Genomic DNA, 24,751 nt, shown 5'->3' on the forward strand with positions numbered 1-24,751 from the left:
ATAGTAAAATCTCAAATCACACAAGAATTAAAGGACGTTAAAGACGATATTGCAGCAATAAAAATGCAAATAAATAATTGCAATTGTATAAAGTCGGGCGACATTACATCGTATAGTGCCGTAACAAAGAAAAATACAGTTGATCATGGAGGTCGCATTATTGTCAAATCCATAAATAAACAACAATCAAAGGATACAATTAACCTATTGAAAAATAGTATAGATGTCGCACAACTTGGAATAGGTGTCAACAAAATGATTGATAGCTCGAATGTTAATGTAATAATTGATGTTGATAAAGAAGAAGATCAAATATTAATAAGGAATGAAATACAAAATAAATTTAATGATGCTTTTCAAGTAAAGAACATTCCTAGAAAAGCATCAAAAATTAAAATTATTGGCATTGAAGAAGACCTGATCACTATGGATGAAAAGGTATTCATTGATTCTATAGTCAAACAGAATAGTCTATCTCAAATATTAGAGAAACCAGATATTAAAATTGTAAAGAGATATTTAAAAAATCAGCATAAAGGATCTGCCATCATAGAAGCAAATTCATTGATACATGAAGCGATTCTGAATAATGAGAAGATAAAAATTGGATGGAACAGCTACAGAATATTTAATTACGTTAATGTTATAAGATGCTACAAATGTTGGGGATTCAACCACATTGCTAAGAACTGCAGGAATAATATTACGTGTAGAAAATGTTCTGAGCAACACAAAGAAGAAGACTGCAAAAATTCCTATAAAAGATGTATAAATTGTGTAAATATAATTAGAGAAACAAACCAGATTGACTTAAAAACGGACCACGAAGCTACAGACGTACATTGTGCATGTTATCAAAAAATTCTCAGTAAGGATGATAAAAAGTTGACGAGGTATAATCTATAGCTAAACTATAAACAGGGATTCAAAATAATACTCTTAAATATTTGCGGATGGATTGGGCACAAAGACATTTTTATAAGTTGGATTGCTTCCGTTAGGCCAGATATAATCTGTCTAACAGAAACTCATACAGGAGAGGATGTTTCGGATCATAAAATTGGAATACCAAACTACAATTTTGTACGAACTAATACTGACAACAATAGAACTGGTGGTGTGATCACATTTGTAAAGAAAAAACTAAAGTATAAAGTGCTATTAAACAGTGCTAGCTTCAGTGAAGGTACATGGTTGAATGTAATTAAATTAGAAGGCAAAGAATCTGTGACTCTTTGTAATCTTTATAGATCACCAAATTCAGGTATTATAATTAGTTTTTGCAGAAACATTGTAGCTTTGTTAGATGATATGATAGATACTAGTAAACTTATAGTAGTAGGAGACTTTAATATTGATGTTAAAAAGGAAAATTACTATGCAGGTAGATTAACAAGAGAACTAGAACTATTAGGTTTGAAGCAAAAAATTGATGTTCCTACACGTACTACATTAACATCTGATACAATCATAGATATAGTCTTTACAAATTGTAAAATTAAATGTAATGTATTAAAAACTCCGAGAATAACCGATCATAACATTTTGGTACTTACAATAAATGAAAAATTAGGCAATAGTCTTGATCGTAAAGTTATCTCGAAAAGAGACTTTAACTCGATCGACAATGATATATTTGAAGATAGACAAAAATAATTTAAATGACCTGATGTTAGATTTAAGTAATGAAAAGATATTAATCTCAAACAAATTAGAATATAATTTATTTGTAAATAATGTAATTGTAAATTTAATCAAAACGATTGACGAGCTTGCACCTATTAAAAATAAAGTTGTAAATAATAAATGGGAAAAAAAACCCTGGATCAATAATGAAATAATTACTAAAATTAAAATGAGAGACGAAGCATTTTACGTAGCAAAAAATTCAAAAAATATTCGAGACTTAGAACATTATAAGCGTTTGAGAAATGACGTGGTTAATAATTTAAGATTAGCTAAAAAAGATTATTTTGAGACAAATATTGATAAAAATAAGACAAATCCAAAGGCTATGTGGACTAAAATTAAACAATTAATTGGAGATAAGAAAAAAAAATAACGAAACTTTTGATTCTATTAATTTCAACGGTAGATACATAGAAAATGGACTAGACATAGCAAATGGGTTTAACAAATATTTTGTAAATAGTATAAAACATATCATTAAGGAAGTTAGAAGTAATGACGTATCCACTGAAAATAATTATAAAGAACTAGTAGATAATTATGACAATACCAAAATATGGGATAAATTTGAAGAATTATCGATATTGGAAGTGGAGAAAATTATAAAGAATTTAGATGTAAATAAAGGTGCAAGCAATGACTTAAATGCTGTGATAATTAAGAAAATATGAAATTTAAATCGCAATATCATATTAAATTTGTTAAATATTTTCTTTAAATTTAGGTGTAGTTCCAAACTGCTGGAAAATTTCCATAATAACTCCAATTCCAAAGATAAAGAATAGTAACAATACTGAAAATTATAGGCCAATAAATACTCTTCTAATCTTAGAGCAAATCCTGGAACAGATTGTTAAGACCCAACTTGAAAAAAATATTGAAGAAAATAATATATTAGATTTGGGCCAATCTGGTTTCCGTAAATATTTCTCATGTGAATCAGCATTGCAGGATTCACTTTCTATATGGAGAAAACATCTAGATGATGGTATGTTGATTGGAATATTATTTATTGACTTTACGAGGGCATTTGAAACGATAGACAGAAAGGTAATGATTGATTTGTTAAGAAAGATTGGATTGAGAGAAATTGTATTAGACTGGTTTATATCATACCTAGAGGAACGGAAACAAAGAGTAAAGTATGGGAACACACTATCTGAAGAAATTAATGTAAATGAGGGAGTACCACAGGGTTCTAAACTTGGGCCATTGTTATTCATAATATATGTTAATGAAATCATTAGTATATTTAAAAAGATTGGTATAACTTGTAAGCTTTTTGCTGACGACACGACACTATATTTTTCAAGTAAAGTGATGAGTGAAATTAAAGATAAACTAAATTATGGTTTAGTAATATTATAAAGCTGGCTAAAAGACAAGCAATTAAAAATTAACTTAAAAAAAAAAACAGTTTTTATGTTAAGGGGTTACATGGGTTTCGTCGGGTAAAAAAGGCCTATTTTCAATATTTTTTTTTCTATGTCAAAAATTATTTATTTAATTCAAATTTTTTTCTGTCTTATAGATACATATTTAAAGAATAATTTCTAAAATTTTCAAAAAAAAAAAAATTAAAACTCCTCCATTGTGACGTCATTTCCGGTGACCCCTCGGAAAAAAGGTGCGTCTGCGTTGTCAGCATAACTCCTGACAAAATCATCTAAAATGAAAAAACAAAAATAAGTTTTTTAGTTAAGACCATAAACTCGTGCTTGAACGAAGGAAAGAAAAAAAAAGTAAAAATTGGAATTTTGGCAGACATTTTTCCAAAAAAATGAAAATTTCATCAAGATCGGTTGAGTAGTTTTCGAGAACATTTGACAACCGACATTGAAAACACGGTTCCGAGAAAAACGCGTTTAAAGTTTTGAGTAACAATAAAAGTGGAAAAAAAAATGCTTTTTGTAACTTACAGTGAATCGTCGATTCCTGGGCCATAAAGTAAAGATCCTGCAGCAGTTGCAATGTCCAGGGCATCCTTTTGCTCCTGTCGATGACGGATTCTGGCTTCGCGAGTCTCGCTCGCAGATTTTTTTTCGGCTGCGCATACACGGTTTTCATCCGAAATTCGGGCATATTCGTGGGAGTTTCGGCCTAATTTTAAATCCATACCGTGCATAATCAATAATAAAGCTGATGTTCCTTCATTGAAGATACAAGCAGCGACTAATGCCGCAATATTAACAATCTTTGAACCAGCAGGAAGTATTTTTGGAGTAATTTTCCAGATCAACTGGTTGAAGCTCTCGTTGTTACCGTTGGTACCGTCACCGGAAACACTCACATCTGTCGTATCTTGTAAATCGTTTTCAATATTTGTAAATTGTTTTTCTTCTTCAGCAGCAGATGAGAATAGAGTCTGAGTAACTGTCTCAATACACTCATGTATTTTATCAATATAAAAATCGTATGTAGACTGGTTTAAAAATGAACTGCTTATGTCCATCAAACCGCAGAATTTCTTGCATCCGGCGAGCCCTAAGCCCAATATTCTCATAACAAAAATGAACCGGCGATTTAGTTCATACATTCTTCCGATTTTTTGACAAGATAAAATATATTTTGGATCACATCGTTCACATTCTACTACGATTTTATATCCCAGACCAAATTTCGAACATTGCTTAAATTGTACTTTACCATTACACAATTGATCTTTATCTTCATCGTCAATAATGTTAGAACACCGCACAAACGATGAGAGAGTTGAGAAAACCAAGGCAAAATCTATGATTGAATATTGAGTGTATCCTCTTCTGGCACGTGCTCTTTATCATCACCTTTTAATTTTTTTGCTGAGGTGCTCGTGAAGGAACTATCATCAGTTTCCGGATCTTTAGGATTAAAGGACTGTCTCCTTTTTCTCGGTCTATCTTTTCTACGAGCTCCAACGGTTAACTGTTTTCTTGAAATTTTATGCATTGTTTATCAACTTCATAAATGACACTAGATAACCACAAATAATACCACGTTTTTAATAAATTATATGATAAAAACTTGAGATAACCTCAAATGAACCTCGTGCTTCAAGAAGTAATCACCAAATAAAATATTTCAAACTAGTTTTCCTTAGGAAGTGAAAGTAATATACAACAATGACAGACAAACAATAGACGAGCAGCTGCTCACTATACCTGAGGCGCGCTGACCCTTCTATACCTGACTTGGAGCGCACACCTTCCTAAGGTTGTATCTCCAAAACTATTATTCGGATCGACTTGAAAATTTAGGACAATATTCTTGAGATGTTGTAGAAATCAATGAGCCAAAAAAAAATCGATTTTTTGAACCCACGAAACCCATGTAACCCCTTAACCCAAAAACGGCGGAACGTGATGAAAGTGTTCGGAGTACATCGTCTAAAAAACTGAAACAAAATACTGAAAACGATGAACCCGAAAGTTGCACCTTTGAATTTCGAATAATTAATTTTATTACGTTATTCACTGCCATTTCTGCTCATGTGAAATGTAAGAAATGTGATGGAAACATTGAATTTCTAACAGCTAGTACACATGGGCTGGGATTTAAAATTGTAGTTTCATATAATAACTGTGACAGTGAATATATTCTTTCCTGCTCTTTCATTGGGCATTCTTATGAAATAAATAGACGCTTTATTTTTGTGATCAGAATACTAGGAATAGGATACGAAGGTTCGTGCAAGTTTTGTGGCCTGATGGACATGCCGTCTTTTTTAGATGAAGCTACGCATACAATATTATTGAAGCACATTTTAGATTGTGGTAAAACCATTGCAGAAACCTTGATGAAAAAAGCTGTGAATCAAGAAAAAGAAGCGACAAGTGAAAATGAGAATAAGAACGATTTGACTGTATCGGGAGATGGAACCTGGCAAAAACGGGGATTTACATCGTCATTTGGAGTTTCTTCTATAATTGACTATTATACTGGAAAGATTCTTGATATAAACATTAAAAGTGCTTATTGTAAGCTATGTGAGTATTGGAAAAAGAAAAGAAATACGGTTGAGTTCGAGGAATGATATGAATCGCATGAAAATGAGTGTAGTGCTAATCACAAGGGGTCTTCGGGGAAAATGGAGGTGGATGCGAGATTGAAATGTTTCAACAGTCTGAAACAAAACATGGAGTTAAATATACAAACTACATTGGCGATGGTGACTCGAAAACCTATTCTGGAATTATGAAAGCAGATCCTTACAAAAATACAACCATAAATAAAAAGGAATGTATAGGCCATGTCCAGAAGCGGATGGAGACTCGACTGCGTACTCTGAAAACTAAACAAAAAGATCTTGGTGGTAGAGGTAGGCTTACAGGAAAAGTAATAGACAAATTAACTGTGTACTATGGTTTATCAATACGTCGTCATTGCGATTCTATTGAAGATATGAAATCTGCTATTATGGCAACTTTTTACCACTACGGTTCGACTGATGAAAATCCGAATCATGATATGTGTCCCAAAGGCGAAGATTCTTGGTGCTCTTACCAGCGTGCTGAAGCAAGTGGAGAGCTTGATACTTATACTCAAGATTATTCTCCTTTACCTCCTGATGTTTTAGAAGCTATTAAACCGATTTACGACGATCTCAGTAATGATAATTTACTTTCAAGATGTGTAGGTGGATTCAATCAGAATAATAATGAGAGCTTCAACCAACTAGTGTGGAAAATATGCCCAAAAACCGTGAATACTAGTTCTACTATCGTACAAATTGCTGCATACATAGCTACTTGTATATTTAATGAAGGTACGAATTCATTATTAATGATGATGGATACCCTAGGACTTAATTGTGGGTCTAATTCCCATCGGTATGCTGAAAAATTGGATGCTGCACGTGTGAAAGTGGCAGATCAGCGCGCCAACGACAACACTCGGGAAGGCAGAATGCTTCGTAGGCAACAGCAAATTGATGTTTTGGAAACTTCCACAATGGCTGAAGAACTATTATATGGCCCAGGAATAGATGACTCGATGTAAGTAATTTAATAATTTGTATTTCTGTACGTGAATCTAGTGTGAAACTTTAAACGCGTTTTTCTCAAAACTATGTTTTTTGAACTGGTGACAACTGTAACTCGAAAACCGCACAGTAGATTTTAATAAAATTTATACAGCTTTCAGAATACATAATAAACTCGGGCCTGATCGAAGGATTTTTTTTTTTTTCAAAAATTTCGATTTTTTAAGACCAATTAACTGTTAATTTTTTTCCAAAAATCTAGACAATAATTTCCTGAGGCCGCCATTATGTTAATTTTTGAAAAAAAAAAATCCTTCGATCAGGCCCAGGATTATCTATTTATAAAACTAATTTTTTTCATCCGATTGATTTTAGATGAATCTCCAAGGACTTATGATTGTCACCGCAAGGACCTTTTTTTGAAACTGGGTCAACACAAACAGCTATAACTTTGGAAATTTAATTTTTTTTTTTGAAATTTTCGTGACTTCAAGTCAAAACATTGTATAATAATGCCATATTACTACTTTTGTAAAATAACATGATTTAATAGCAAAAAAAAAATACTGAAAATTCTCATTTTTTCGTGCCTCTGACTACCCCTAACCCCTTAATCGAACTTCGCATAGCTGCTAATGAGAGTTGCAGGATTTGTTCGTACAAATAATCCGAATTTTTATCAAGTTCAACTTTTTTCACACCACCAAAAAGTTATTTCACTTGTTGATGATCCCTTTTAGATGAATCACTTTTTTGCTTCCATCCTATATATAGAAACTTTCTTGATTTTTTTGGCTTAACCTGTAAATAAAATTTAATTGAATGAGGCGAAAAGAAATAGTGTTGAAATTATTATTACATAAATTAGATGAGTGTTTCAAGTAATGTAGGATCAGATTCCTGTAGGTCATTTTGCAATGTTACTCACATCAAGTTTTGGCGAATTTTCGTGTGATGAATTTTCATCATTATTTCCTTGGATAACCTTCATTATTTCCCGTATTCTTCTTCTCTGAGCACTATTATGATTAGTCTCTGTAAAAAAAAAAAAAAGAAAAGTTGATAATAATAATAGATAGACAATAAAACTATTGTTGAATACTGCGCTTTAATTTGTTTTTCATCACGGTATATACATTACATCTCATCTACTATAAAAATTTCCATCCAGCTTACCTTTCAAGTACTGTGCACAAAGGATTTCATATTATGTTACACCTTCAACTAATTCAAATTCTTTGTTGCATACCCTGATTGAAAAAAAGTATTGATTTTTTTGTCAATCCAATACTTTTCAATACTTTTTTCTTTGTCTCAATACTTTTTTTTTATTTAGGGTAACTCAACGCCACATTTTTCAGAATTTCCGTTGTAAGTTATTTATTTATTTATTTATAGTAAATGCCAAGACACAGGCTGAATGGCAAGGTATTTAAATTACATTTGAAATGTGTATGAATATAAGTATACATCAAATTATTACAATAATTACTTAAAATTATATAAAGATACAAAATATAATTAAGAGGGTACAAGAATATATTTAGTCGAATAATAAATTATAATATTTGGATATAAATTTTGGTTTATGGTTATGAATTTTTGAATTTTGAGATTTTTGAATTCTATTCGGTATTATCAGACTTAGATTTATTAGTATGATTTAGATAATAAAATTTAGTTAATAAGATGTAAACATTAAGATTTAAACAAGGCCAATTATAATAAAAATACGTTTTTAAAACCCTTGAGTTAGAATGATTTAAAGTTAAGCCATATCGTAAACTTATAAATTAAGATTTAAGATTGCATAGATTAAGTTAAAATACATGTATTGCATTTATTCAGTAAAGACGTCAAATTAACAATTATGTTAAAAATCATTAGATGATAAGTACTCAAACATATTCTTTTTAAATATCTCTAGGGAACTCGCGTCAAATACATCTACTGGTAGTTTTTGCCAGAGACGTATTGCTGATATCACGAATGAATGTTTCAGATATGCTATTGAGAATTTTGGAATTAAAAAATTAACATTATTGTTTTTGATCGCTAATCTCTCAGACCACCTTAAATCATCTTAACTAAATAATTCTCTTAAGTAACTAGGCTTACCAATAGATCACAATGTATAGAAATAAGTGGCTAGGAAATAAAGACTTCTAGATTTAACTGATAACCATTTTAATTCTTGCCTATACGGTGTAATACAGTCAACGCTCTCTGTATTTGACTCGCCCGTACAGGACCATTCTCTGTATTTGACTCGTCCTTGTCCATAAGAGCTGTGTAAAATCGTCAAATACAGAGGAAGAATGTGGTCAAATACAGAGAGCGGTCAAATACAGAGAGGTCCAATACAGAGAGCGTTGACTGTATGTTCATCTCGGTGAAGATTAAAGATGAATCTTATTGCATTATTTAAAGAACGTAATTTTAAATCATTTTCTGCATTAGAAGCTATAAGTACTATAGAACAATGATCAATTAATGGCCAAACTGTAGCTGCTACTAATAATTTCCTTATTTCAGGAGTGAAAATATTTTTCCGAGTCTTTAAACAATACAATGTAGCGTTAATCTTCTTGATCGTATGTGAAATATGATTTTTTTCAGGAGAGATCATTACTTATAATCAATACAAGATATTTCGTATAATTAATATAGAGTAGTTCAACATTATCAATACTAATTAATAAAAGAGAGACCCAATCAATTTGTTTTAGTTTACTATTTGTTCCAATAATCATTGCTTTCGTTTTTGTCAAATTAACCAAGGGCCCATCCATAAATTACGTCACACGAATTTCAGGACTTTTTAAACCCTCCGCCCTTCCTTGTCACAGGTTGTCACATTTTCCGAACCCCCTCTCTCTTGATGTGACGTCACACATTTTTCAATTTTATGCATGTATTTAAAGATAATTCAAAAGAAACAGTTATTTTCATTTTTTAGAAAAGTGAGCGAGCACTCACCGACGATTTAAACCTACTCAGACCCTCACTATTCAGAACTCTTGAGAATTTTAGCATTTCACTTGCATTACAACACCGCTTCAGAAGTTAGATATTGTTGGGTGAGAGATAATCTCATAACGAGAGTGCTTAAGTATTAATAAATATAAATTGAGTTCGTAAATATTTTAAGTTTTTTATTCACATATATAGTGCGCCTCGTTGATTCGTACCGGTTGAAATCTTTACGGTAAAATAAAAAATCAAAATTTCGACATCTATAAATAAAGAAATCAATAAAAGGAAAATCTTTATACACAGTAAAAAATTTTGCGTCATTGCGTCAAAAAATTTTGTGTTAAAAATTTTTATGTTAAATATCTAACACTTTTTGTGTTAATTTAACATTGTGTTAAATTAACACAGAAAAATTTTAAATTAACACAAAAAAGTGTTAAATATTTAACATAAAAATTTTTGACACAAAATTTTTTGACGCAATGATGCAAAATTTTTTACTGTGTAAGCATCAATTTAAGGTAGTACTACCAGTTTTCGAATTGACGTTCACAATTTAATAAAATTTCGCATATCGTTACTTTATAATATCATAATTAAGCAGTAAAATTTTTGGAAGCCTGGCAAGTCCTGAAAAAAAGATTTTAATATTTACATATTTTTGCATTTACCCTGAATAAGAAAAAGTATTGAGACAAAGAAAAAAATATTGAAAAGTATTGGATTGACTAAAAAACTAATTCTTTTCAATACTTTTTTCTAATCATGGTACAATCGATCCTTATGGAGAATCACAGACTATTTTATTTCACAAAACTGGACGTTCAGATTCTTATAAAAATCAAGACAACGAGAGAAAATAACATCTAGTATGGTTTCCAAGAATATGAAAATATTTATTAATAAAAATCATTCAAAATTTATCTCTGTCTCTCTTTCTCCAACGTGATTTAGTATAGGGAAATCTTCTACGTTAATCAAATAAAAAGGCCATTCGGCAGCCGAAATGGAAGTAGATTTCATAACAATGAAAAAAAAAAAACTACTAGGATATACAAAAAAAAAAATTAGGAAAACGGTTGACCCTGAAGGCCATCCCTGCAACTTCCCGCTAATTCCATACTTAGGCGCTTAAAATTGCACCAATGGCGTTTTTGAGCTCTTCGAGCTCAAAAATACAATTTATGGGTTGCTTTGAGCTCTCCAAGCTCAAAGAGATTGTTTTCCTATGCTTTTGAGCTCTTCGAGCTCAAAAATCTGATAGGGATTTGATGACACTATTTTTTGAATTTTTAAACCGCAATAACTTTTGAATGAATAAACCGATTTTCACGCGGTTGGCAGCATTTGACGCAGTTTTTCAAGCCTCACAAAGAATCTCAAATTTTGAATTGATCGCGCTAGGAATTTTGAAGTTATTCCGAAATAACACTTTTTTCGGTTTTCTTTCGTTCACGATATCTCTCGAACGAATCAACCGATTTTGACCGGACTGGTGGCGATCGACGTGGTTTTTTGAGGTTAAAAGCTGATTAGTTTTTGGAATTGAACTATTAAGCCGTTTAAAAGTTATTCCAAAAAAACCACATTTGAAAAAATTTTTTTTTTCAGATTTTTGAAGATTTCTCAAAATCTATTAATCTGAATCGGTCCAAATAGTTTTCAAAATCTAAGATTGGTCAAGTTCTTTCAAATGGCACCAACCGCGATGAAATCGGTCAAGCCGTTCAAAAGTTATAAGCGGTTCACATACTTTCACACACACACACACACACACACACACACACACACACACACACATACAGACAGACGCCGTGACAACCTCGCGGGGATAGTCAGAGAAGCTTCCTGTGACCTTCAAACGTCGAGATCTGATGAAAACTCGATTTTTGCAAAACGGGGTGAAAACAATAACTTCCCGATTTTTGAAAATCTTCGACTTTCGTAGCGGGAAGTTAAAAATCTGTCATTACACAGATTTCCGCATCACCCATGAGGTACCGTGTAGTTTAATGCGTTCCCATTTTTTTACGTGGTGGGTCTCCAGTAGGCCTATGCCATGCAGGTGAAAGGAATGGAGGTAAAACAAGCAATTAAAACACTCTAAAAGTGGAAAAAATGACTTTATTTAATTTTGATTTTCTCGTTTTAAATAATCATTTGATTTAAAAAAATGCGTATGGGACCTGTCCTGTTCTTATATGCTCATTTTTTCCACTTTCCTTTCCCTTAATTTTTTTTTTTATTTCTTTCCATTATTTCATCACATTTATCAACTTTTTTTTTTTCAATTATTCCTACTTTCCTTTTCCTTAAATTTTTTTTTATTTCCTTTCATTATTTCGTCACATTTATTAACTTTTTTTTTTCAATTATTTCTTTATCATTTTGAAATATTGTCTTATCATTTTTTTTTTGAAGTGATAACGTCTTATAAATTGATGAACACTTGCAGCGCATACAAAAAAGTGTCCCGTACCACCTGATCCTGTGCGTGCGAGCGAGAGCGCGCAAGAAGCGATAGAGAAGGACGATAAAACAAACGATAGAGAGGCCTAAGCGTATCGATAAGTCCTTTGTTTTGTTAAAATAATTTTTAAATATTCAAAATTTTTTAATTTTTAAGTACAAAGTAATGAGAATTCAATGATATAATGATTCAATTTAATTTTCAAAAATATGCAATTTTTCATCAATTTTTCTTTATGACGTAATCACGTAAAACTATCGTCCGTAAACCGACCTTACAGACAACCAATTTTTTTTTTAATTTATTATGATTCCATTACTATTTAATTTTTAATAAAAATAATAATTAATATGAAAAATCCCTTGTTAAAAAAAATTATTGAGACAAAGAAAAAACTATTGAAATATATTGGTTCTATCGTCAGAATATAATACTTTTCAGTACTTTTTCCTTTGTCTCAATACATTTTTGAATAAATTATTCAATCGATTATTCATCATCTTCCGATTCTATCTCTAATTTCAAACTCGGTAATAAAGCAAAATTATTAGTTGTTAACGTGATAGGAATTAATTTCATACGCGATATTTTATCAATGTCAAATCGAAATTCACAGATTAAAGGATTATTTGTTAATCCATCGATAACTCCATCTCTTGCAAATGATTTTTCTATAAGAATTAATTGGTGTAAATGAATATTACTGATAATACTTTGAAAAATAATACTCATGCTGATAACATATCTTGTTTGTGCTGCTTCAGATATTAAAAAAATGTATCTGTATTCATCTTCCATCCAATAAATCCCAATTATTCGTGTAACAAAGCCAACAAAGCTACGAGTAAAAAGAGAAAATGAAGTATTTTTTTTTGTTTAATATTAATGATATTTTTCATAACATAACTGAGAAAATATAATTATAACCTCGATTCAGAAAGATGATTTGAAATAATTAATTTCATGTGAAACGTATACTTATGTAATATTTAAATCAGATACTTTTAAATTATTTCAAAATTTTTTAAAATAAAAGATTTACGTTTGATTGATTATGATATGAATATCTTACAGCAAAGATGGTTTTCTTAAGAAAATTATATAATATATTCATTTAATAATAGAGATTTTTATTATTATTGGATTTGTTATAATTATTTGTCCTTTATCGATTACTTTATGAACTATTTAAAATACGATATTTGATTATGTATTGAGTCGACATGGATTTTTTTTTAAATATAAATTACTTAAATGTCGTGCAATTACTAAGATCATAAAAAGTTGAAATAGAAATATTATGAATAATTAATTAATAGATTGAAACTTTATGACAATAAACAAATTACTAAAATTTTAATGATAATAGTTAAATTGAAAATTATAAAGTTAAAGAAAAAATTAACTAAAATCTACTGAAAAATAGAAAAGAAAATATATACTTGAATAAATAATTACAATGAAAGAAATAAATGGAAAGACATGAATATTAGAGACGGGTGAAGTGGAGCAAAGTTATTTTTTTTATCTGATCTATTGCATGCCTTAAGTGCGAGCGTAGGTATACTTTACTTTCGCCTAAAAATTTAAATTGCGGTTTGGTAGAAGTTTAAATAAATTAATCATTAATCAGGTATGAAATTAAAAATAATGAATTTCAAACCTCTATAATGTTTAGAGTGACATTTTTGCTCCCTTCCCTCCTCTCTACGTGGTAAAGGCCTACTGGGGACCCGCCACGTTAAAGAAAGGGCACGCATCTTACTACACAGTACCTCATGGATGATGTGGAAACCTGTGTAATGACAAAATTACTGACTAACTTAAGTTCTTATAGATAAAATAATAATAGATAATATTTGTCGCGTTATATCCCATATGTATATATATATATATATATATATATATATATATATATATATATATATATATATATATATATATATATATATATATATATATTTATAAATTTTTGAACCATATAGATTTTCTGAATCAGTTTGATGAACTGATTTCTATGAAATCTACTAATAACCAGTGCAATAGCAAATTTCATAATTGGCATAGCAGAATAGACCATAATTTTGAGAAAACATTTATAATTTGGTACTCAAATTGAAGCTTATTTAAAGAGCTTTCAAATGCAATTTACAGAAATTCAATAAATTATCCTATTCCGAAGTTATTCGGGTTAAAAAGTGAAAAAATATGAATTTTTATAATTTTGAAAATTTCTAAATCCTGGCATTTCTGAAAAATTTTACGACTACACATATGATATGGTACTTAAATTAAAGCTTATTTAAAGAGCTTTTAGATGCATTTTACAGAATTTCAATAAATTATCCCATTAAAAAGTTATTCGAGTAAGAAAGTGAAGAAATATGAATTTTTATGATTTTCAAAATTTTGAAATCTTCGTATTTCTAAATGACTTGACCGATTAAGCTCATCTTCGAACTTGACTTTGGTATTTATCTGTAGAATAAGTATGTTGAGTTTGGTAGAGATCCGTTGTAAATTGGCGACGCTATCGTCCTGACAAGCCGCGTTATATCCCATATATATAAATATATAAATATATATATATATAGTATATATATATATATATATATATATATATATATATATATATATATATATATAAATACATACATATATAAACTTTTGAACCATATGCATTTTCTGAATTCGCTTGACGAGCTGAGTCGAAATATAGCAAAATTTTTCAAAAGTTCCGTCATGAGGACCAATGCAATAGTTAGATTTCTATAAAATCTACTAATAAGGTTAAGTTTTGAAATTTGACTCTTGTGGTAACGGTAGTACTACCTTAAACAAAATTGAAAAAGTAAATCACTGAAAATAAATAACTCAAAATATCAATTACAGTTCAAATATAAATTGAAAACATTATCAATTAAAATGATTACACACCATAGAATAAACTAAAGTAAAATTATAATGTTAAAATAAAGATAACAATATAATTGGATAATTTTAACATTTATCAAATATAAAAATAGACATTGAATTAAATAAAATGAACTGAATTCAGAGAGGTCAGTAAAAAGACATTTGAATACTTATTAGGCTGATTCAAAAAAATCGACTATTTTTTTTTTTTTTTAATCATATCGAAAATATTGTGGGAAATGATGAAAAAAAAAAATCCTGTGGAAGCCAAAGCCCTTAATATTAATATTAAGAACTCTCGCATGATAAATTTAAATTTTCCGTAAGATTAACACAGGAAAGCTTGTTGTTTTGAGTTTAGAATTTTATAACTTTTCAATGGTTCATTAAAAAAGCTAGACCAAATTTTTTATATTCTAAATTTTATTTGGTTTCACAGATGCTTTTATTTAACTGTCAAATTTCAACTCAAAATTATTTTTATTTTTTTTTTCTTAACTTTGTGAAATGAGAGTAATTTTATTACAATTCTGAAATTTTTTCCTGGACCCTTAAACGAAAAATTTTCTTTGGGAACGACTCCTATAAAAACTGATGACTGCTCCGAAAATTCCTTATGGTCACTTCTCAGATCATATTTCTGCAAAGAACTTAAAATTCAAAATATTGATTAATAAATTATTATTTTAAACTCGTCAAAACGATAATAAATAATGAATGAATTCGAACCAAAATACAAATAAATTTTGAACTGATAAAGAGAAAAGTAAAAAATCTCCATATTTTACAATTCTTTATTATTTTAAAGTCAATAAATTATTCAATCAGCAACTAACATAAAATATTTGTGAAAAACTTAAATTAATATATATTTTCTTCATCTACCTCCACGCCGACCTGATGATCTCTGGGCTAACAAAAATTTATTTACTTTTTCACTTAACGTTTTGGCTGCTTACTTGTGAGCAATATCAAATAACTCCTTCAACTTATTCTTAATAACAGTTTTATTTTCGATTTGCGTGGATGATTGCTTTCATTTGCAACTACGCTGCAAACTTTTCCACTTTTTGAACATTCTGAATAACTTATAGATGGCATTCAGAGTTTAACAAGTAGGAATTAGAGCCTTTTTTCATTGTTCTTGAACCTTGGTTCACCGTAAATAAAGGACTTTGTTTAACACTACATTTTCGTACTTTATGATTATAGAAAAATAAAGCTAAATCGTTCTTAAAAGTTGGAAGTTTACGTCCAACAATACCAGTTATTGAAAAACCAATTAAATAAACTTCTTTATCCATTTTTTATAATCGATTTTCTCCATTTAAGAAAGTACTGACTTACGAAATCATTTAAAGAAGAATAAATATCGGTCAACGAATAATTGGACAAATAACATATAAAAAAAGAATTTTAGGATATGAAGTAATCAATTGCAAAAAAATGAATTTAAAATACAAGCCAAAATTTTTCACGAAAAACAATGATAAACTACAGCAACAATAAAAGTCCGAATTTGGAGGTTTTAACATCACGTCACTCACAATTATCGAGTTGACAATGGGTAATTATTACCCAAATCAAAAAAGCTAGGTTAGAGCGTCGAGTCGCGGAACAATGAGCATTGCAGTGCAAGGTGGTTAGATACTAAGGGACAGGGCGTCCTTGAAGCATTTTTGATGGTATGAATAGTAGTGAGGATAATTAAGAACAAATAGTACAACCGATGTCTCTTTGTTTCGCGCTTCGATCATTTTGACTGTGAAACTATCTTCGATAAATGAGAAAATTATATCAGTACATTTTTATTCAAATAATAGAATTAATTGGATAAATTTAAAATATACAGGGTGTCCCAGAAGTCGCGCACCCCATTGTAGGGATCGAAAGAGAAAAATATTCTGAGAAGAAAAGTCCTGAGCCATTTTTCAATCAGACGCATAGATAATTAATTATTAATTAATGAAAGTAACCAATCAGTAGCGCGCGACAGAAGAATAAAAAGTGAGTGAAAAGGCAGTAAGAGACGCGAGAGTGAGATGCCAGAGCTACTGCCGGCTTCTTGAGCAGTAGACCGAGAGTGGGGACAGACCGACCGCGGACGGCGGACGTACGTGATGCTAGGTGGATGTGTGAGATCGTGTACTAGTGTAAGTGTATTGGTAACAATGCACGTATGAATGTGAGTGAGGATATTTTTATTTTTTTTATTACAGGGACAAAAAATCAGAAGATTTTGCTAAATTAAATCGGCTATGACAGAATTTTGATTTTGAATTGAAATAATTGAAGTAATTTTGAATGAAAAGCTCAGTAGCTGGGCTCAGACAGAGGCACAGGGCAGAAGTTACTGGATTTTTTTATTTATGAGAAAAAATTGGAGTAATTTTTTATTAAAAAATTAATAGCAAGGCACTTGGCGGCGGTGACAGAATTTTTTTTTAATTTCAAGTAGTTAAACGAATTTTTAATTAAAAAATAAGTATGGCGGGTCGATTAAAAGCACTAGGCGGCAATGAAAAAATTTGTATTATAATTTAAAATGATGACAGTAATTTACAGACAAAAAATAAGTAGCGAAGGTCAGTTGGAGGCACTGGGCGACTATGATTAAATTTCGATTTTCGTTTAAATGAATTAAAATAATTTTAAAATAAAAAATAACCAGCGACGGTCAGTCAGGGACTCTGGACGGCTATGACTGAGTTTTTTATTTTTATTTGTTATAATTGAAGCAATTTTGAATTAAAAAATTACTAGCGAGGATTACTTAGAGGTACTTGGCGGCCATAAATGAATTTTCATCTTTATTTAGAGTAATGAAAGTAATTATTAATAAAAAAAAAAATCAGTAGCGAGGATTAGTTAGGAACACTGGGCCGCTACAAATAAATTTTTTTTTTCATTTAGATTGATTAAATACAATTAAATAAAAAAATTAGTAATCAGGGTCAGTTACAGGCACTGGGCGGCTATAAATAAATTTGTATTTTCATTCAAAATAATTGAAGTAATTTAAAAATGGAAAATAAGCAGCAACGTTCAGTCAAAGGCACTGGGTAGCTATGAATGAATTTTTATTCTCATTTAGAATGATTAGAGTAATTTTTAATTAAAAAATCAGTAGAGATAGTAAGTAAGAGCCACTAAGCGGCTATAAATGAATTTTTATTTTTATTTAAATGAATTAAAATAATTTTTAAATAAAAAATAAGGAGTGACGGTCAGTTAGGGGCTCTAGGTGGCTATGACTGATCTTTTCATTTTCATTTGGAATAATTGAGGCAATTTTGAACTAAAAAATAAGTAGCGAGGATCAGTTAGAGACACTGGGCGGCCATGAATGAATTTCTATTTTTATTAAGAATAATTAAAGTAATTTTTAATCAAAAAAGTTAAGAAAACACTTGACCCTAAAGGCCATCACTACAACTTCTCGCTAATTCTGTAAATATCTGGCCGCTTTTTGAGGTCTTCGAGTTTCAAAATACAATCTGTGTATTACGTTGAGCTCTCTGAGCTCAAAAATATACCTCTTTTATGCTTTTGAGCTCTTTCAGCTCAAAAGTCTGATAGAAATTACATAGAACACTATTTTTTGAATTTTCAACCCGCAATAACTTTTGAATGAATCAACCGATTTTCACGCAGTTGGCGGAATTCTACGCAGTTTTTTAAGCTTCAAAAAGAATCTTCAAGTTTAAATTGATAGAACAAAAAATTTCGGAGTAATTCCGAAAAAACACGTTTTTTGGTCTTCTTTCGTCAACGATAACTCACGAACGAATCAACCGATTTTGACCGGACTGGCGGCGATCAACGTGGTTTTTTGATGTTAAGAGCTGATTAGTTTTTGGAATTGATCGGTAAAGCCGTTCAAGAGTTATCCCAAAAAAACCAATTCTGAAAAATTTTTTTTCCTATGTTTTTTTAGATTTCTCCAAATTTCTCAAAATCTATCGATCCGAATCGGTTTAAATCAACAGGAAATCTAAGTTTCGCGAAGTTCTTTCGAATGGCACCAACCGCGATGAAATCGGTTCAACCGTTAAAAAGTTATAAGAAGTTTACACACACACACACACACACACATACACACACACACACACACACACACACACACACACTCGGGGCAGAAGAGATACTGCTACCGGGCACGTCTCCCCGAGCAGATGGGAGAACGCTCGCTGTCCTTGGATGACGCTGAGTCTCTTAGTTGACAAGGTACAGAGGGTAGGACAAAACTCCCCTTAATGGGTTGGTCACACTAACTGACCTAGCAAGAAGAAGATCGTTCTCTGTTGTAACCCACTAGGAGTGTCCAGAACCTGTGTCGTAGTTTCCGACGACGCAGGCCATGTCTGATGTAAGCTTGCTCTGCCGAAGTGTAAGTTACAGCAGTAGATCAGGAGCCAGCCACCTCGGGCCTTGATCGGGGAGTACGCAGTGAGTGCTGGAGATCGGAATCTTCACCGCTCCGAGCGAGTCTAGTCCGTCCGTGTATTCCGGGACTGGCTAAGTGTCGACTAGTCCTCAGGGAACTGGGGTAGGAGTACTATCTCCGAGGGTACACCCGTTCCTAGTTATGACAACCCGCCCCACTCCGTACGATGCGCTGGTAAATCAAAAAAGTATGAGTAATTTACCGGAAACAAACAAGAGTGGAAACGGGCTACATGCCCAATGAGCAGCGATTGACGCAAGCGCTGAAATGAAGCGTTCGCAAGCGCTCAAATGCCTTGAAAAGCTGATCAGTGAGTTGAATGATTTCATTCAAACAAAGGTCAACATTCACAAAGAGATGAAGGCCAAGACGACTGGTGTAGCTAACGCCCTTCGAAGGTTTGAGAAGCTGGACGAGGAGTGGCGCTCATCATTGCAGCGCATTTCCCATGCTACACCGGAGAAAGCCTGTCAGGCTGTCGTCGTGACTGACGAAGCAATGGACACCGGAGCCGAAGGTGACGGTGAATCAGTCGCGGAAGACAAAAGTAAAGCCAGCAGCTAGTCAGGTAAGAGAAAAGATCGACCTTCTCCTGACCCAGCAGTCAGCCAAGTCGTGAAGAAAACGGATTTGAAAAATAGCCCTCCGCAAGGAGCGGCAATACGAAGCGACGAACAGGAAAAAGCGTCGGTTTGGCAAAAAGTTCAGTCCAAGAAAGTGCTAAAGCGACAGAAGAATGAGGTGCTCTCAAAACAGATGACAAAGGAGCCCCGATCTGAACCCAAGCGAAAGAAACCGCGGAAATGGATCAGACCGGATGCCCTCATTATCCGGCTGACAGAGAAAGCAAAGTACGCCGAAATCTTGCGCCGAATAAAACAGGACGTCCCTGATGATCAGGTCAGCAGTACGGTAGAGAAGATCCATAAGACCAATCCTGGAGATATTCTGATAACTCTTTCGAGGAAGAACACCGACAAAGGCCAAACATTGAGAAAGACCATTGCAGAAATACTGAAAGAAGACGCAAGAGTTACCTGCAAAGGTCCACAGGAGATAATTGAGATCCGAGACGTCGATGATGACACAACAAAGGACGACATCCAGGGTGCCCTACAAAAGGAAACTGGAGATGGCTGTGAGATGCCATTGGAGGCAATCAAGATCCGTAAGGCCTATAGAGGTACTCAAATTGCCACAGTAATTCTACCAGCAGCAACAGCACAGAAACTACTGGATGGAAGTAGCAAAATCCGGATTGGTTGGGTTAATTGCCGAATAAGGGCAACGAAGAGACCTATTCAATACTTTAAATGCTGTCATTTCGGATATCATGGATCCCAGTGCAGAAGCAAGGTGGACCGGTCGAAGCTTTGCATCAGGTGCGGACAAGAAGGGCACAAGATTGCTGATTGTAAAAATCCAGCCAAATGTGCATTATGTGCTGAGATTGAAAGTGCAGAGAATGTTGCCCAACATGCCGGTATACTTATAAGTGCCCGTTATTTCAGGAGGCACTCCAGAAGTTGACGAACAAACAAACATGAGGATACTGCAGCTCAATCTCAACCATTGTGAGGCAGTGCATGACCTGCTCATGCAATCCGTGCGAGAACTAGAGCTTGACTTGGTACTGATAGCAGAGCCATATAAACACCTGAGTACCCAACCCTGGGAATCTGACAGCACATTCAAAGCTGTCATCTGGTCATGTGGCAAGCTCCCTTTCCAAAATGCAGTCGACAACAGCAATGCCGGCTTTGTAGCAGTATCAGTAGAGGGCATCCGCTTCTATAGCTGTTACGCACCACCTAGCCTCTCTACTGTCGAATTTACCGCATTTCTGGATCGACTTACCGAGGACGCGAAGCATTACAACCCAGTGGCAATAGCCGGGGACTTCAACGCCTGGGCAGTAGACTGGAGCAGCAAGCATACAAACGCACGAGGAAAGGAACTACTAGAAGCCTTTTCTACATTAGATGTAGTATTGGAATACAGAAGAGAAGACCAAGGACCTGATGAAAAGAGTGACCCAGGCTTGTGACGCCAGTATGTCTCGTAGACGTGGCATGAACACAAGACCTTCCGTTCACTGGTGGAACGACCACATCAGCGCTCTTCGTAAAGAGTGTCATCAGAAGAGAAGAATATCTCAGCGTGGCTACCGACAACCTAACTCTGCGGAGCTGTCACAGAGTACAAAAAAGCCCGTCGATCCCTGAACAAAGCCATCAAAGATAGCAAAAGAAAATGCTGGAAGGAGCTCATCAACGAGGTCGACAGAGATCTGTGGGGTAGGCCGTATAAGGTGGTCATGACCCATCTTAAAAACCAGCTAATGCCATCACCCACGTGTCGTCAACTCCTACAGAAGAACGTAAACGCGTTGTTCCCCGAACAAAGCGAGTTTAACTACCTACTAGCGCAGAATGAAATGGATGACATTCCATCTGTCATGGAGGAAGAACTGATGGAGGCTTGTAATCGTGTAGGGAACAATAAAGCGCCGGGATTGGACGGGGTCCCCAATATTGCTTTAAAAACAACTACTATAAAAGCAGTGCCATCATTGTTCGTCAGTCAGAGGCACTTATTGGCTATGACTGAGATTTTATTATTATTTGGAATAATTGAAGCAATTTACAATAAAAAAATCAGTGGCAAGTGGCAGTTAGCGGCACTAGATAGCCATAAATGAATTTTTTTTTCATTTAGAATCATTAAATTAGAAATTAAATGAAAAATTAGTGCTGAGGTGAGGTTCAGTTAGTAGCACTGGGCATTTTATTATTTTTATATCTATTTAGAATAATTAAAGTAATTTAAAATTGGGAAATAATGAGCGAGGGTCAGTTAGAGGCACTAACTTGACATAAATACATTTTTAATTTATTTAGAATAATTAAACTATTTCTTAGATAGAAAATAAGTAGCAAGGGTCAATCAGAAATTCTGGGCAGCAATGATGGAATTTATATTTTTATTTAGAACTAGCTGATACCCACCCGCTTCGCTGGGCATACAATAAAATTTTATGTTGTAACCTAGATGAAAAATATAAACAAAATGATTAATTTCAAAAAGATAATTAATATAAATTTTGAATTAGAGAAAAGTGATTGTTTATGATAACCGGTGTTAGCGAGTATTAAATATATGAGAAAAGTATTTTATTATTAATAATCAATCAATCAATGGGTCAGTTAGTCAGTAAATCTGTCATTAGACAGATTTCCGCATCACCCATGACGTACTGTGTAGTGAGATGCGTTCCCATTATAATAATGTTATCCTAAACATTTAGTCTAGACCGGATAGGTCAAATGGTAGAGTAGCCGACATGTCACCGGAAGGTTCTGGGTTCGAATCCCTGTCCGAGCTATCTGAATTTTTTCTCGCATATTCTGTAAACTCTTATTAAGAAGGTCCTTCCTATTTCTTTCTCAATCTCTTCCTCCTCCAATTATTCTGTTACGTGAATGTTGGAACGATTCACGTAATAATTATCCGTAACTCCTATTCTTTTCCGCTTCATAGTATTATTTAATTTTAAAAAATGTCAATAAATTTTTTTAGTTTAAAAAAATGTTAATAATAAAATACTTTTCTCATATATTTAATACTCGCTAACACCGGTCATCACAAACAATCACTTTTCTCTAATTCAAAATTTATATTCATTATCTTTTTGAAATTAACCATTTTGTTTATATTTTTCATCTAGGTTACACCATAAAAATTTATTGTATTCCTATCGAAGCGGGCGGGTATCAGCTAGTTATTAATAAATTCATAACAAATTAAGTGGTATTAAAAAATATATTTATTATTACTCATTTTATTAGAAATTATCTTAAATCGACCGTTTTTTATAATAATTTAACGATATCGTTGTAAAATTTTAGAGAAGACGCATCAGACACAATTTACCATTTTAATTTTAATCATTAAAATCAGTATAATCATTTAACAATATCAACTTGATAATATTTATGTTTAATTTATCTGTGTTATGATATAATCGAGTTCATCCTTCATGATTATTCCAATACATATAAGTTATTTCAGTTATTAATGATTTAGCTATTCTTTCTTAAAAACGTATGATTATGAATTCCTACTGTCCCAACAGTCAATCGATAAAATTTAAAATCAATCATTTTGACAGTTATTATAGCAACGGTAACCATGATAACGGTAACCATGGTAACGGCAACCATGGTAACGGTAACCATGGCAACGGTAACCACGGCAACGGTAACCATAGCAACGGTAACCATGGCAACGATAACCATGACAATGGTAACCATGGCAAAGGTTGATTAGCGTGGGTGGTTGTAGGGGGGTTGAGTTCGATAATTTACGGGTGCCACTGATGGTTTCTTAGATTAGAGGGTCAAAATGATATTTCGCTCCCAAAAAAAGAGAGAGATATAGGGAAGGGGAAAGATTATAGGGCACGGGAGGGGAGGAGAAGAATGAGAGGGAGGGGAGGGGAGGGCATATGTGATGGTAGACGAAAAATTCATTTTGGCTAGGAATTGCGTAAAATCCGTTCTTAGTGAGCGTCTACATCACGAATGGAGTAACTATGCTAAATTTCAAGTCAATCGGGCGAATAGTTTCGGAGATCTCGTGATGAGTGAGTGGTATTTCGCTTATATATATATAGATAAATAAAGTAATTTCAAATTGAAAAATAAGGAGCCAGGGTCAGGAAGGGGCACTGTGTGGCTATGAGTGAATTTTTATTCTTAATCTGAAATGATTAAAGTAATTTTCAATAAAAAAATCAGTAGCGACGGTTAGTTTTAGGCACTAGGTTTTCATGACTGAATTTTGACTTTTATTTGAGATGAATTAAGTATAATTTTTTATTGAAAAATAAGTAGTGAGGGTCAGTTAAAAGCACTGGATGGCTGGGACTGAATTTTTATTTCTATTTAGAATTATTAAAGGAATTTGTAGATAAAAAATAAGTAGTTCAGTCAGGGGCACTGAGCGGCCATGAATACATTTTTATTTTTATTTAGAATAATTAGAGTTATTTTCAATTAAAAAATTAGTAGCGAGTTCCAAGTAGAGGCTCTGGGCAGCTATAAACCGATTTTTATTTCTATTTCGAATAATTAAAGTAATCTTCTAATTGAAAAATAAGTAGCGAGGGTCAGCTAGAGGCCCTGAGTGGCGTTGACTGAATTTTATTATTATTTTGAATTATTAGAGTACTTTTTGATTGAAGAACAAGTAGCGAAGGTGAGTAAGAGAAACTGAGCAGCCATGACTCAAT

General features: G+C 32.6%; 3 protein-coding genes across 3 annotated transcripts in view; 2 read left to right on the forward strand and 1 right to left on the reverse strand.

The window, feature by feature from the left end:
* The window catches only part of LOC123265052, a 193,858-nt gene that overhangs the window by 161,049 nt on the left and 8,058 nt on the right, over nt 1-24,751 (forward strand). The window lies entirely within an intron of this gene.
* LOC123265050 lies at nt 3,207-4,430 on the reverse strand. The gene is made up of 2 exons (XM_044728632.1): nt 3,609-4,430; nt 3,207-3,355 (listed from the first exon to the last, which is right to left on the reverse strand). Exons 1-2 carry the CDS (start codon nt 4,223-4,225, stop codon nt 3,352-3,354), a joined length of 621 nt encoding a protein of 206 aa, XP_044584567.1. The 5' UTR covers nt 4,226-4,430; the 3' UTR covers nt 3,207-3,351.
* LOC123265046 lies at nt 5,273-7,120 on the forward strand. Its single transcript, XM_044728629.1, has 2 exons — nt 5,273-6,662; nt 7,025-7,120. Exons 1-2 carry the CDS (start codon nt 5,779-5,781, stop codon nt 7,026-7,028), a joined length of 888 nt encoding a protein of 295 aa, XP_044584564.1. The 5' UTR covers nt 5,273-5,778; the 3' UTR covers nt 7,029-7,120.

Source organism: Cotesia glomerata, linkage group LG5 (genome assembly GCF_020080835.1).
Source record: "Cotesia glomerata isolate CgM1 linkage group LG5, MPM_Cglom_v2.3, whole genome shotgun sequence".
Classification (NCBI taxonomy): Eukaryota; Metazoa; Arthropoda; class Insecta; order Hymenoptera; family Braconidae; genus Cotesia; species Cotesia glomerata.